This window comes from Barbus barbus, assembly GCF_936440315.1.
Source record: "Barbus barbus genome assembly, chromosome: 1".
Lineage (NCBI taxonomy): Eukaryota > Metazoa > Chordata > Actinopteri > Cypriniformes > Cyprinidae > Barbus > Barbus barbus.
The window spans coordinates 26,089,475-26,105,647 of NC_136729.1; the positions used below are offsets into that span (position 1 = coordinate 26,089,475).

The window sequence follows — 16,173 nt, forward strand, 5'->3', positions numbered from 1 at the left end:
AGACAAGTCTTAAGACATCTAATTGTTTTTCTTCAAGACTGGTCAACTTTTTAAATTCAGTTATGAAAAGGTAGATTAGTCTTATTTGAATTGGAAAAGTAAGACTGATTACCCCTTGGCAACTGCTAGTTTGTCAAACTTGTTCTAAAAGTCTTAATATGGTGGCTAAGTTTATGGGTCCGCATTGCCGTCTAATCAGCCAATATTGTCTTAAATGGCCTGCATAGCACTTCATCTTTTATAACATGGGATTTTGACCAAATATATTCAATCTTGATTTTTGTAAAAAGGTTTTTTTTTTTTTTTTTTTTTGTGAAAAATTATTTTGGGACATAAGGTAATACATGTTTTAAAAAATACCTTAAAGTAACTATAAATGAGCATGCAAATATCTTTAAAATAAATTCCGTGTGGAGCATGCCCCCGATCCGTGCAATGTTCTCACCTTTTTCCCCCTTACCTGTTTGCATCTCTTGAATTGCAGACTTCAGTCAATAAATGTCATTATAGGTCACGGTGTAACATGGAGATTTACTGCCCTCTGGTGTTCTTTGTAGCCAATTAATTTTCTCAATCACACCGTCTATGGCAAGCCGTGTTAACATTTAATCTATAAGCCGTACTAGTATCTATTTTCATGCTACTAGTGCTTATTCTTTAGCTACTAGTGTATTTTGTAAAGTTACTAGTACTTATTAATTAGATACTAGTGCTTATTAATTAGATACTAGTGCTTATTGATTAGATACTAGTGCTTATTCATTAGATACTAGTACCTATTAAATAGATACTATTACTTATTCAATAGATACTAGTTCTTTTTCGAAATGTTACTAGTAACATTTTTTATTTTACTAGTAATTTTTTTTAATTGAGCTACTGTAGCCATTTGGACTAGTCATAACATAAGACGAGTAAAAAAACAGATTTGACTAGTATGATACGAATTGTTACTAGTAGTAATTACAAAAGATACTAGTGTCTAATAAATAAGTACTAGTACCTAATGAATAATTACTAGTATCTATTAAATAGGAACTAGTATCTAATTATTAAGTACCAGTATCCTCTGCCTTACCTCTACATGCTTGCGAAGGGTTGATGTCGAGATTTTATAAGCTGCTAGTTTGGTCTCCCTAGGCAAACACATCTTATATTGCATAATAGAGCATAAACATGGCCAGGGGTTCACTTCATTTTCTTGGTTTTCAGCTGGGTCTGCACCACTAACACCTGTCTTGTCCATCTGCATCTTTCTTCTGATTTTAGCGTCCATTATATACTGCAGTAGTTTCCAGGGAGCGATTTTTATTTATTTTTTACTCAGTAATTAATGTGTTTTAAAATGTAGCAAAGTACAATACTTCAAATAAAATATACTTAAGTAAAAGTAAAATTACAGATTTTAAAAATTAGTAGTACACAAAAAAGCTACTCAATTACAGTAACGCGAGTAAATGTAATTCGTTACTTTCCACCTTTGCTATATCTAATGAATGCTTACTAGTAATATTTACATAGATACAGTCACTATTGCAATAACTACTAGTCAGAAATTAAAAGATGATATCAAAAACAGAATAACTACCACTACCTGTTCATTTGGAGATATCTTCAACCTCATAAAGAAGTAGTGAGAATGTATTTGGAGATATCTTAATTCAAACAAATCATTACATAAACATGAGTACATCTCAACCGTCCAATCAGAGTCCACATGGTAATACAATACATTTATATGTTGCTAATTGGTTACCATAAAAACACAAAGAAAAGATTACAAACCAGGGGCTCGTTCTTCGTACGTCGCTAACTCAGTTAGCTGGATTTGATTGTTGACGATTTGGCATGATCTTGGATCGTTTGGTTCTTCGACGCTCATCCTGGACTTGCTGTCATAGCAACAGGTGCGCAAGCCTAAACCTGCTCGGGAGCAGGCTTATTTCATGTAAACAGGATTAGATCGCGGCTTTATAAGCGGAGGAGATAGGGAAGTCTGTCGCAGCCATGTCTTGCCCGTTTTTACGAGAGCAACCTGTTGCGGAAGGTGCGAGGATAATTCGCAGAGCTTTTAGAATTAATTGCGTTTTGCGACACAGACAGGATCCATTAGCACAGCGCGATAGTGTACTTTTTGAAAGATATCGTTTTTCACGTGAGGGTGTCATTTACATAATAAACTTGTTAGAACCTCATATTAAAAGTTCTACTCGTCGGAGTCGGGCTTTAACCACAGCACAAACTGTGTGCATCGCGTTGAGATTCTTTGCGAGTGGCACTTTCCTGTACACTATTGGGGATGCGGAGAACTTGGCCAAAAGTGCTGTCTGTCGTGCCATTCGTAAAGTTTACCTGGCGCTAAAGCAGTTTTTAGGTGTTTTTGTAGTCTTTCCAAGCCACTTAAGACCCCAAGTTGTAAAACAGAGCTATTTCGCAATTGCAGGTACATTCTACTTGTTAATGAAGATCGTATGAATATGACCACACTAGTAAATATAAATCGATTGTCCCCCAGGCTTCCCTAATGTGATTGGTGCCATAGACTGCACACACATTCATATCAAGGCCCCACCAGGCCCCAAATGAAGGGGATTTTGTGAACCGAAAGGGGGTTCACAGTATAAATGTGCAGGTGAGTTACTATCACTATTCTTAATATTTTATATTGGTAATATATACAAATGTATTCCATAAGTATGCAGTTGATTGACTACAATGTCTTAGACTCTGTGTCATATCACAAATGTGGAAGCCAAATGGCCAGGATCTGTGCATGACTCAAGAATTTTCAGAGAGTCACAGTTATGCACATTATTTGAACGTGGTAAGGATATTAATGTCATGCTCACTGTATTACACACACACACTTATTGTGGGCCTAACAGAACTGCATTTTACCATTGTACAGGTGATTACGATGGGATCCTGGTTGGAGACAGGGGCTATGCCTGTAGGCAGTATTTTATGACTCCATTCCCTGACCCCAACCCTGGACCACAAACCAGTTACAATGCAGCTCTAGCCAGGACAAGGGCACGCATTGAAATGACCTTTGGGCAACTAAAGGGAAGATTTCAGTGTCTGAAAAGTCTGAGGGTTGCACCTGACAGGGCATGCGACATTGTCGCATGTGCTGTATTACACAACATTGCCACCATTAGAAAGGAGAGGACCCCTGTGGTGGAAGTGCAGCCTGATGATGACCTCCAGCCAGTGCACTTGGATCAACCTAGTGGCAGAGCTGCACGGGACAGGATTGTGGAACACCATTTTTGAGAATAATTTAATAAAAATTAAGACAAATAAATAAAAAAAAGACAAGGCAAATATGGATTCAATGATTTTATTAGTTGTTCTTTGAGAAAAAAAACAAATTAGGGTCATCTTTTGCCTGTAAAGAGATATTGTGATGCAAGGTCAACAGTAGTGCTCTGAAATGTGAAATGTTTTAGTACTTACTCTGAAGTTCCTTTTGCAGCAACTCTATTTCTAGAGCAATTTTCTTCTTCATTAGCTCTTGGAGCTCCATTTCTCCCCTCAGTTTTTGTTTTTTTAAATGCAAATATTCAACCTTTTGCTGTAGGCTACGTTTATAGAGGGAACGGATGTCACCCTGTGCCATTTGCAGAGAAAATAAATTAGACTCAACGCATACAAAAAAAAAAAAAAACAATGCAACACTGTCCACCTCTGTATCAGTTCTCTGTGCAGACTCCCTCTCTGCAGGCCTCTGTGCAGACTCCTGCAACTCATATTGCGGTCAAAAATATAAAGGACATTAGTTGATAAGTTTATAGGGTACATTATATAGTGCATTTTTATGTGTAGTTATGCACTTACAGGTACTTCCTCCAAAGGACACTCATCCGAGAGGGTCTCTTCACTGTCCTGTGCAATGAAAATAAATGGTATGACAAAGTGATACGGTGTCTCCACTATTGATATTGATTTCACTATTGAGAAAAACAAAAAAAAGGACAAGTCCACTTACTGCACATGCTTCAGCCACCACTTGCATGGGAACAGGTAAAAGTGTGGGTGTGTTATGTAAAACTGCACAGAAATAAAGAAAAAAAAAAATAATTCATTACAATGAGGTACACAGGAAAAGAAACATAGAAACTTTTTAGCCCCCCCCCCCCCCCCCCCCCCCATTTACTCAAAGTAGGTTTAACTGCCTTCCTTTCATGTCAATGCAATTCAGCACTACTCAAGATTTACCAGTTGAAGAGTGTAGCTGACATTTGGATTACACCAAATGCAAGGTAGCTACCAATTATTTTACAGTAGCCTATACAAAGTGAATTAAAAACCTCTTTACCAGTAATGAAGGTGCTGCTGCTACTGCTGCTTCCTGGCTGTGGGTCTAAGGAAGAGCTGCTCCCAGGGATGTCCTGAACATTGGGTCGGTTCACATTTAACTCAGGGTGCAGGACCACCGCCTGTTTTTTTTTGCTCTGCCTTTTTCCTAGTTGCTGATATAAACAAGCACATCATTTCACAGTCGTTTAAAACAAAAACAAAAAAAGACTAAGAACAACATATGTAGTTAATTATTACCATTTTGTAGAATATTCTTGTATTTCACCTTTACTTGTTCCCAATTTCTAGTGGGTCCTGTGGAGGCTCTAATATGAAAGATTAAAGTATGAAATTGTTTAATGTACATATACTGTAATAACTGATTGAAAACCTCTAACACAATCACTACTTACGCATTTAATTTGTCTGCAACTTTTTGCCAGCCCTCTCTCCTGGCTTTTGCAGCCTTTGAGGTGTTCCCTGTCGTTTTTATTAAATTTTGGAACTCCCCATAGCCCTCCATCAAGAGTTCTTGTTCTGCCGCAGAGAAAAAGTGGGCGCGCTCTTTGGCCATTGTGGGCAACCAATAACAGCGTTGCTGATCAGTGTTTCTACTATCGATACATATCCCCTTTTAAACCAGCGCATGAACGCGCAGTTATCTCAGATAACTCAATCCAGCGATACTAATCATCAACAACAGGTGTGTTCGAAGAACCCAATTAGCCGGATCATGATTAGCACGATGAAATCATCTCCGATGTCTCATTTGATCTCGGATGCAACGTACGAAGAACGAGCCCCTGTTGTCCACCAAAAGTATATTGACATGTTTTTACTCCAAATTCACATCACATCAGTTGAGCGTTTGAAATAAGTTCCTTTTGTGATCTGACATGGTTTCATTAAACAGAATGAGGCAGAAATCATGCCACTTTATATTATTCTATACAACGATAAAGGCTATGTTGATTAGCATTGCATTTTAAACATACTTTATTCTTATAAAAATACCAGAGATGGCTTGAAGAACACAGATAAAACCATATGTTGTCGCAATCAGTTTATTTCTTTGTTTCATCAGTAAAACGTCTATCTGCCTGTAATGCAGCTACTAGGAACATAAATATAATAGTTACTAATCACTATTGAAATAAGTACTAGTATCTAATGAATATGTACTAGTATCTAATGAATAAGTACTAGCATCTAATGAATAAGTTCTAGTATTTAATCAATAAGTACTAGTACCTAATAAGAACTAGTATCTAATGAATAAGTGCTAGTAACTTTACAAAAAACACAACAGTACCTAAAGAATAAGCACTAGTACCTAAAGAATAAGTGCTAATAGTTAATAAGCACTAGTACTTAATGGAAAAGATACTAGTATTTAAAAAATAAGTACCAGTAACATTAAATTAGATACTAGTGCGGCTTATAGATTAAATGTTAAAACTGCTTGCCATAGGAAGTTTGAGGTAAAGGCACTTGACTTTCAACCCAGATTCTTTCTACATGCAGTTGTAGGTCACAGTTGTTTCCTAAACTGCTCTGATTTCATAGTCAGTGCAGATATGACCCAGCTTCAGTGACAAATGACCTTTTGGAGTGGGTACATAATGTCATGTACAACCCTACATTACAATTTGGCGCATGGGCCTGTGTATAGTAAACACAAGGAGGAAAACATTTCAGAGCTGTTGAGGTTTAGCACCTACAAGAGAAAACACCTTTTATACAGTAAAATGTTGATCATTTTGGATCACCTGACCACCATATTTAATGCTTTAACCTGCAGAATTTAATCTGAGCTACACTGCTAATGAAATGAAGGTAAACTGTATTTGAACTAGCTTGGTTTAGATGACAAATGTACTGAATAGTCATGTGGTCCTCACTGAGCAATCCTCAAATGAACTTGAACTTTAAAGTTGGCATGGCACTAAAACTAGTGTCAAAAGTCACAACTACCAACTAATGACTGAAGCACCAAATAAAGCAAAGACTTGGGTTACGTTGAGAAGATATTGAAGGACATTTTATTCAACAAACTTTTTCACAGAAGATAGTGCTTTTTCCTCCACTCATTTTATTATGCATCATGTCTCTCTCGCTCTTTCAATCAGTGAAGGGACCAAAATTTTCAACATGCACCTGGATTGCTGACAAATATAGGCAATTGATTTTTCAACTATTTCAAAACAAACACACTCAAATGTGACAGCAGCCGATACAAAGCTTAAATGACAATCACTTATTTTATACATGTTATAGTCTCTTGTTCCAATTCTTAAAATTCCAAAAGGAAAAAAAAAAAAAAAAATCTACAAATAAAATAAAGTGGTAAAAATAGCGCACATTCAAACAATTCTAAAAATGGACTGGTGATTAAGTCCTATTTCTATTTTGTTTTTGTTGTTTTAGGATCTCTCAACTCCTCTTCTGTTAGGTCACTGCTCTCGGGGAAAAAAATAAAATAAATAAAACTAAAAGGGGCTCATGTCCAGGGCCAAAACTGGATTATATGGTTAGATTTAAATTTGTGAATACTATGACAAGACAAAAAAAAAAAAAGCAAGTTAGAGTACGTAGCAATTACCCTTTTCTCTCTGAAGTGGGGTTGCCTCTAGAGGGCCGCAGGGAGAGGAGGAGGAGGGGCAAGAAAGTTTTACTAGATGCGGGATCATCTGTGCGTTTACTACAAGGGAATCAGGTCAGGAATGGCTGTATGTAATTCTCATCATTTAAGGCAGCCCCGAATCAGATTATAAACACCTGTTTGTTGTACAACTAGATCATTTTTTTAAACCCCACTGTTGGAGCCAGACAAGATATTTGCTGTGGTAGGGTTTACTGATGGGCACACTGCACACCAGAACCGTGATGCCCGCCTTCTTCATCTGAGCTGTCGTTGTACGCCTCGCGGCGGTGGCCACCAGAGGAGCTCTGGCTTACAAACTCCTGCAGTTCCACTTCCTCTGCGTCTCCAGAGATGACAGGTGGATCGGCCCGTGTAGGCAGCAAATCCTCCAATTCCTGAATAAACAGAAGACACATACAGGTGCTGGTCATAAAATTAGAATATCATGAAAAAGTTGATTTATTTCAGTAATACCATTAAAAAAGTGAAACTTGTATATTAGATTCATTCATTACACACAGACTGATATATTTCAAATGTTTATTTCCTTTAATTTTGATGATTATAACTGACAACTAATGAAAGTCCCAAATTCAGTATCACGTAGCGAGTGTCTTATAATGGATGCTCATGTGTTTTGGAGAAGTTTGTGAGGATCAGTGGTGTTTATGTACATATGGGCATCAGACACTCCAAACACAGAATGTGTTCTGACAGAAGAACCATTCACTGATGACATCGAGCTGCCTTCAGATCGCTGAGTTTCTACACATTCAGAATGTTTTTATTTTGGTGTGTTTAGTGATCCTGAATGAATCCATAGTAGATTATATGCAGTCATTTGGCATCTCCCTGTAGTCTGGTTTAGTATGGATGGTTTAATTGAACTTAATTTTTTTAATTACTGTATAATTGAGCTTTATGTACTTTTAAGTTGTATAGAATATCTGCAGTGACATTTTTGCAAAGCAAGTTTGCAAAAAAGAACACTGAATATTTAAATCTATCTTGAATGTGTTTTGTTTAAAAATAATTACATGGAATTGAAAAGTAATAACACTAGAATAAAGGTAGCTTACTGAGGGTACTAAGAAATTAACATTTAATTTTTTTTTTTTAAATGAAATTAAATTAATGCAAATGTAAAGACACATCCCAACAAGCTTTTTAATTTTTTATTCTACATGTATATTATTTATTTTTCCCTTGGTAGAGCTCGGTGAGGTTCTCATTTGAAAAGTAGATCCCATTCCCCACACAAAAAAAAGTGGGGGCACCCCTGTTCTATAATATTCTTCGGTAACTTCAAATGTTCTGTTTGCCTTACCGTCAGCTTCTCTGGGCTTAACCAATTGTTGTCTGGGAACTGCACGTCAAACTTGATGAACAGGTCACCCGTCTCGAAGGGATTACGGTACTGTGGCATGCCTTCCCCTCTAACAACTCTGACTGAACCTGTAAAGGGACAACACCATTTTTTAGAGCATGTAACAAATAGCTTCAAACTCAGACACCACAAAACTCATGTCAAGAGGACTCACCTGGCTCAATGACTTTGCCAGCTGGGTATTTCACCACAATCTGTCTACCATCTAAGTGTTTCAATGTGAAATGGAAACCACAAAGTGCTTCAACAAGGCCAATCTTATGGGTCATGGACAAGTCGTTGCCTTCTCTTCTGTATGTCTGTTGAAAGAGTTTAAAAGCTTTAGCTTTATTGAACAAACTAGATAAAACACACCCAAAACTGATGCTTCAGTGACATCCCATATCAGTGCAATCAGACATGAATCTTAATTATTTTAGAGGCTTGAAAGGGAGGGATAAAAACCTGTAAAGCAGCACGTTCATGACACACTGTCACTACAATCTGCTTTACGTTCCTGCAGCAACTCAGCAGTCAAAAGGCCAGAAGCTCTAAAGCCAAATGTATGTGTGTGACTGAACCAGTACTACAGAAGGAGTTCTTTGTTACTTGCTGGTAATTAAAGGGGTCATGAGATGCGATTTCATGTTTTCCTTTGTCTTTGGAGTGTTACAAGCAGTTCACGCATATATAAGATCCGTAAAGTTACAAAGATTAAAGTCTCGAACCCAAAGAGGTATTCTTTCTAAAAGTTAAGACTCATCCACACCATCCTAAAATGCTTCATTCAAACATGCCCCCACAAATCTACGTCACTGCGTCGGAAGATTTGCATAACACCAGCCAAATGTATACGCAAAGGTGTAACTTATCCTCGCTGTAGTATTGTTGCCGCCATGGAAGCTGATATTCACTGACATACCTCGTGCTCCTTTTCCTGCAGGACCAGGACAATGTCTCCAGGTTCTAATCCAGGTGCCTGGTCTGCCTCACCGCCAAAGGTGATCTTCTGTCCGTGCTTCATACCTTTATCCACATGCACTTCCAGAATCTTCACCTCTTTAATCACCTTCTTCCCCTCACATTTTTTGCAACGGTCCTTCTCACTGATCACCTCACCTGGATCATAAAGAAACCATCAGCAAACCTTTCCTCCACATGATCTTGGTAAATATCAAAAGTACATTCAGACTGGAGCCCCTTACCGTCACCATTACAATCAGTGCACACTGACTGCATCTGTTGGACCATGCCAGGAGCCAGCTGTCTGATCATAATGCGCATACCACGCCCCCTGCAGGCTGTGCACTTCTGGACTGCACCAGACTTCCCGCCTTGACTGCAGAGACAGAGAAACAGCTTCAGTTTCACCAGTACTTGAGCGCATACAGACTTAAGCCAGGGGAAGTTTCAAACTCTTTAAAAGCCTTCGTGGTCAGTTTAGCTCAGACTGATTTAACAATCCAATAACTCATAAGACTCATAAAATGTAGGATTGTATTGAACCCGATTGGGTGTGATGGGACAAAAAGGAACTGAGATGCTCATCATTACAGAGCTCTTTCTCCTTAATTCTCATGACAACACCCATAAAGTGAAAGAAAACTTACTCACCCATTACAAGTGCTACACAGAACATTCTTGCTCAGCTGTAATTTGGTTGTTTTTCCATTGTACACGTCTTCAAGAGACACCCTACAGGGAAAAAGTGAGAGTAAGCTCTTCTGGAATATTCCAGAATATTATGATGCAACACCAAATAAAGCCATAATGACATATTTAAAGCTTCTTAACCTGTTAACCTTCGCCCCCCATTGTGGGCCTCACAGGTGAAAATAACCTACCTAAATTAAAACGTTAACAGTTCCTGACAAAGTGTGCTACACAAACAAATTAGGTATCTTTGGAAAGACGACACTCTAGGCTTTACTATCTATCATCCAGAGCTGATAATGCTCAAAAAGATAAAGTTATAGACACTGACGTGCCTTGAAAAATATTTTTCCACACTGAATGTTTTTTTATTTCATATACAAATACATGAAATAAGTCCTGGAGCAATCCAGAAAAGTAATGGATTGAAAGCCACGTGTCTCATGAGTTTATATTTCAAATTTGAAGATACCATGAAAAATGAGATTCCTGCAATACTTTTCTGAATATATTTATAGTCCCCCCCAGCCCCCCTGTTTGAGGAAAAATAACCACCAAATGTATTGCTGAATTATACAAACTACTTTAGTCATTATACATGTTCCTGCATAGTTTTTCAATTATAGAATAATAGACAGAATTTTAGACATCATAAGTGATTTATTTGAGCACTAAAAAATACAAAAATAGAGTAATAAAAAAGAAAAAAACAGAAAAAAAATGCTTTGTATATAGTATGCATGTATATATTCTGATTGCCAGACATGAAGTGATATTGCCAGACATGGTCATACAGTCAGTAATCACACGCTGATGTGCGTCCATACAGATGATAATCATACAGATGGGCCATATAATCAATAATAGCTGATCAATGAATCACAATGATAGCCGTCATAGAGTCAGTAATAAACACGCTGATGTCCGTCCATACATATTATAATCATGCAGACACGGCCACATTCCCCACACAATACACACACACATACAAATGTAGGAGAAAAAAGAAAAAAAAAATTTTTTTATGGAAAAAGCAGATCGCTAAGTTACGCCCCGCTCAGATGACAGCTGCGTCACAGCGTGCGTCACTGCCGGCAGGAGGGAGCGCCAAATTCAAATAAACTATATTCCGCTTTTCTGAGACTTTTTTTTCCGTGGACGGTCTCATTATGTTTGTAAAACTGTATGCTACAGCACCGTGTTGTTTTTTTACCACCAAGACGCTGTTTTTGAGTGTAATTTATTCCATAACGGACGCGAACAATAACTCTCCCGAAGAAATGAAACGTAAACAGAGGAATATTCATCCTTATTACAACGTTATTGTTTCGCTGGACTAAAAGTGCTCGCTGGGATGTTGTTCTGTGGACCCTTACCTCTCTAACTAAACTGGGATTTCAGCAGTGGACGCGTTTGTGGCTCGTTATTACAATGATAAAGGTACGTACGGCTTTTTTATTCTGCATGTTTTGATGTGTACTGCTTACACAAATGTAGCAAATACATTCCTTTATAAGCTTTCCCTCGGAAAATGGCGATCTGTCGTCGATGCTTGAGCAGGGCTCGACAGTGCGAGCATTTCACTCGCATTTGCGACTAAAAATAGATGTGTGCGAACTGGAAAATGTATTTAGGAGCACAAGTGCGAATACAAAACAAAATACAAAACAGCCTAACTTATACAGTAGCCTATAACAAACGTATTAATTTATTCTGTTTATGGAAAAATTGCGATGCAGCCTCATATGATTACTTTAGAACTTTAAAAAGGCGACGGTTTAATTAAAATGAGCACAGATGAGAAGAAAAGCGGAGCGAGTTAAAGTGAAGACGCGCTGAATGACGCACATTCGCCACTAGAGGGCGCTGCCGTTACCCCGGTAACCCAGTAAACAAATCAGCTGCGCTACTTTCCTAAAAGTGTGTAAATAATGTTTCACACTCACAGTCATTTAGATATTTATATTCGCTTTAGTCTTCACAATAGCATCAAATAATTCTTACTTAATGAGCTATTTATTTTCAAACATTGTTTCTAAGCTAAAACATGGCCCATCCACTGATCTATAATAGAGAACAATGGGCCTATCTATATATCAACGACTGATTCGTTATTATTGTTCAGTAACACAAGCTCAATTAGTTAACATGAAAAAAACAATGACTGCATTTATTAATAATGCTATCTTAATTTCAACTTTTAATAATACATTATAAAATCAAAAGTTGTCTTAATATAATTCAATGGAGCTAACATTAACTAACAGTTGTATTTTTTATTAAATCAACATTAACAAAGAATATTAACTACTGCAACAATTAGCTATTGCACATTTTTAGTTAATGTTAACCTGCTTTAACTAATGTTAACAAATGGACCTTACTTACCTATTGTTGTTTCGTTCATTTGAACAATCTTTTGCACTCTAATCTTGAAACACTTGTTTACTTTATATTTTTATGTATTTTTAGTAAATTATCTTTAATAAAGTTATTTAACCTGTTAGGAGGACAAGACTTTTTTCACTTAGAAATTATATATTGTGATTTAAAAACAAAAACATATACCGTGACAAAAGCTTCAATGATTGTGAAAATTTTATACCGACACAGTTTAATAGGATTATAACTAATTACATAATTAGCCTATTAAATGGAGTCTGAAGTAAAATTATTTAAAAACCTTGTGCACTTTCTGTATTCTGATAAATTAAATAATTGTGCTTGTAAATGTCTCTTTGTATCCCCTTATTAAGCTAAAACACCTCATTTGAAAAATTTGCATTGCGCCCCTAAATGTTTTTAATGCGCTCCTAAATATTTTGACTTAGGAGCACATGTGCTCCTTGGGGAATAGGTAAGCGTCAAGCCCTGTGCTTGAGGCTTAGACCTTCAGAATGATATATAGTTTGTCAAGATTAATTTTGTCCCGTTTCATTTATTCTATTAGAAAACAAATGACACATGCAAACAAAGAGCGTTCAGTGCGACGTCGCTCTGGCAAAGGTTAACAGGTTAAGAAGTTGGTATATGTGCTTGGCAACAGAGAGGGGATGAGGAAACAGAAAAGAGGTCAATGTGATCGCTAAAGGACTTACTTCAGGGGGTGGACCATATCTTCCCCTCTCCGCCGCCCTCCGTTCCTGCTCCGACCCTGTCCTCCCATGAAGCCGAAGAGACTGCCGCCAAAGATATGGGAAAAGATGTCATCCATCCCTCCTCCTCCACAGCCACCTTCTCGCAGACCCTGTTCTCCATAACGGTCGTACAAGTCCTTCTTCTCTGGGTTAGTTAGTACTTCGTATGCAAAGCTAATCTCTTTGAACTGAAAAGGGGACAAAAAAAAAAAAAAAAAAAGATTACATATTTGAATAAAAGGCATTAAGCCAACATAATCTCTATTAAGGTCTTAAATGGATTGTTCACCCAAAATGGAAAATTGTAATTTACTCATCCTCACGTCATTCCAGATTAATAAAAAAAATAATTTAACTTTGAATCACAAAAGACATTAATGAAACCTGAAAGTTTCCAGACCACCAAAACGGAAAATTCAAAAAAAAAAGAAAAAAAAATTAAATAAACGAAATCCAGCGATTTAATGAGGTTTGTTCTTGTGCATCAAACATGTTTGAGTGTCCCTTTATCATTTAACATGCTCCATGTAAGTGTGTCTATTAATAATTGTGTGACTAAAATCCTAAATTATATGTTTATGATATACAGTGATTATCTCTTCGAATTTTTTTTTGGGTTAAACCGCTTGATTCATACTTGGTAGAATTGATAAAAAAAAAAAAGGAGACAAAACTATCAGGTTTCATTAAAAATATTTTAAATGGAGTTTCAAAGATAAAAGAACATCTTATTGGCTTGGAAGGCAAGTATAGGACATTACAATACAATTTAATTCACATGTGTACAAAATGATCAATCATACCATAACATACTTATCAATGTTTTAACACATCTTATTTCAATATGCTTTATATTTGACAAAAAATAGGAATAAAAAAATCTTACTTTGTCGCCAGCATTTGGGTTTTTGTCAGGGTGATATTCCTTTGCTAATTTCCGATAAGCCTGAAATATGTATGTTTTAGAAGGTAAGTTTCACTTCAGAAAGCATCCAACACAATAAAACTACATTCCACATTTGAAGCATTGTTTTAACAGAAATGTGCGTTAAAGTAAAACGAGTTACACCTGCCTGAATACTCCAGCAAATATCCCTCGAGATTTTCACTTATGATTTGAGAACGAGTTTGTTTGTGCGTCATATTCATAAGAAGCCAAGAACAACGGCCTTGAACAACGAAACTAATCATAATTTTAAAAAAAACACAAGCTGGTGAGCCATACTGTCGCTAGTCACTGAACAAATAACGTTAGTTACCATCAGTTTAACGAGTTATCAGACAGAAACTCGTCGTTTTGCGCCGGAGCAGAAAACTATCTGCGCTAAACACATAGCATTGCTAAATGTGATCAACAAAGAACAGAAAAAATACACAGGTCCATCATATGCGACAGTTTAGTTTTAGTTAGTTTCAAATTCGTTGTACACGTGACCTCTTTGGCATTACGACACATATGTAAAGGGAAAAGCCCCGCGACAAGGCCTACACACGGTGAGGTGATGCTAACTGTGTTTTCAGCCGCTAAGTAACGTTAACTTACACAGGAAGATATACATATTATGAGATGACTGCGTTTCATGTCTAAGTCATAAATCAAACATACATACACGGATAGGTGGATATGAAAAGAGACAGCACATATGCTTGATTGAATCCCACAACAACTCTCCATCTCGTCGGTTTTGTCCGGCGATCTGGTAACTATAGTCACTAGGCCAAACTCAGCAGCTTTAGCTCAGTGCTAATCACCCTCTCTTCCTGATTCACTGACAAACATTAGTCGATGCGCTCCCGTTAAACAGCGGGAGCGACCAGCCAAATTCAAGTCCAGACCCATGAACCCGTACCTTTTTCAGCTCGTTTTCGGAGGCCGAGGGGGACACTCCGAGAAGGTCGTATAGTTTGGTATCGGCGACGTTGGACATGGCTGTGCGGAGGGAAGGACTGTCTGCGGGAAGCGGAGAGCTGAAGAGAGACACCGGCCGGAAGCGTCAACTTTAACCTCCCCTCACGCGCCTCCTCTCATGTCATCGTGATGCAAATATTACTCACATCCTTCACATTAACATTCAGGAACTTTCTTTAGACGAACACTGTTTAAATAATGTAATAAAAGGGAATTTGACATAACTCCAGATGCTGTGAAACATGTCGCTTGTTTGTGTGTGATTTCTAAAATGTAAAATAGTCCAGTGGTCAAAAATGTCATTGAACTGTAACTTTTTTTTTTTTTTTTACTATCTACAGATTTCAAATCTGGAAAATATTTTTATTTTTACTTTTTGTTGTTGTTGTTGTTGTCTCCATATAACTTAACTGGTTTGGATACATCAAAAATCAGACTATGAAAAATAGTACCTTTACAAACCTTTGCAAAATTACTACTTATAAATAAAACTATTTAATTAATATTTCTCATTGCATTTTATATGTTTTATTTTCACAAACTGTTTTTTTTTCTTCATGTTTGTGCTTTTGGATCTTTATTATCCCTAATTAAATTTCCAATGTTGAATTTGAGGCTCATTTTAAAGCAAATGCTTTGTTTTTGTTAGTCTTTTCGTATTAAATTTAAAACCAATTGTATAACCCTAAATCAAATGAAACAATATCTTCATTATTTAGTTTACCCTGGCCTTATTGGATATGCCATATTCCAGCATAGATTTATGTTTTTTCTCTTCTCCCAACAGCTATTACAGAAATGTGGGCATAATGAAAGTGATTTGATTATAACAGCGAGACGTCCATGAGATCTGTGTGCTTTGGCTCAGATGCTCAAATGAAGATGACGTTTCCATCGACCTGACAGGCACAGCTAATCTGAACTGCAAATTTGATATTTAATATGCAGGTCATCATGAAATATATTTTACCCGGAATCACCACGTGATGGCAGCAAATAACCGTAGCAGACAAACACGTCCACCTCAATTTAAGCCACCTTCAGGAACCACTGATGACTTTTAAAGTAGGTTTGATTGACCGGTGCTGGATGTAAATGAACCACAGAAGACAAAGTTGTCTGTAGCCCTCGTGGAGATCTGTAAGACAAAAGCGCACACCTC

General features: G+C 37.1%; 1 protein-coding gene across 1 annotated transcript; it reads right to left on the minus strand.

Annotated features, from left to right (window-relative positions):
- Positions 1–5,354: 5,354 nt before the first annotated feature.
- On the minus strand, positions 5,355–15,110 carry LOC306872562 (dnaJ homolog subfamily A member 2-like). The gene is made up of 9 exons (XM_079421170.1): positions 14,953–15,110; positions 13,989–14,048; positions 13,064–13,290; positions 9,927–10,007; positions 9,518–9,651; positions 9,235–9,431; positions 8,488–8,632; positions 8,274–8,401; positions 5,355–7,341 (listed from the first exon to the last, which is right to left on the minus strand). Exons 1-9 carry the CDS (start codon positions 15,028–15,030, stop codon positions 7,156–7,158), a joined length of 1,236 nt encoding a protein of 411 aa, XP_079277296.1. The 5' UTR covers positions 15,031–15,110; the 3' UTR covers positions 5,355–7,155.
- Positions 15,111–16,173: the final 1,063 nt, after the last annotated feature.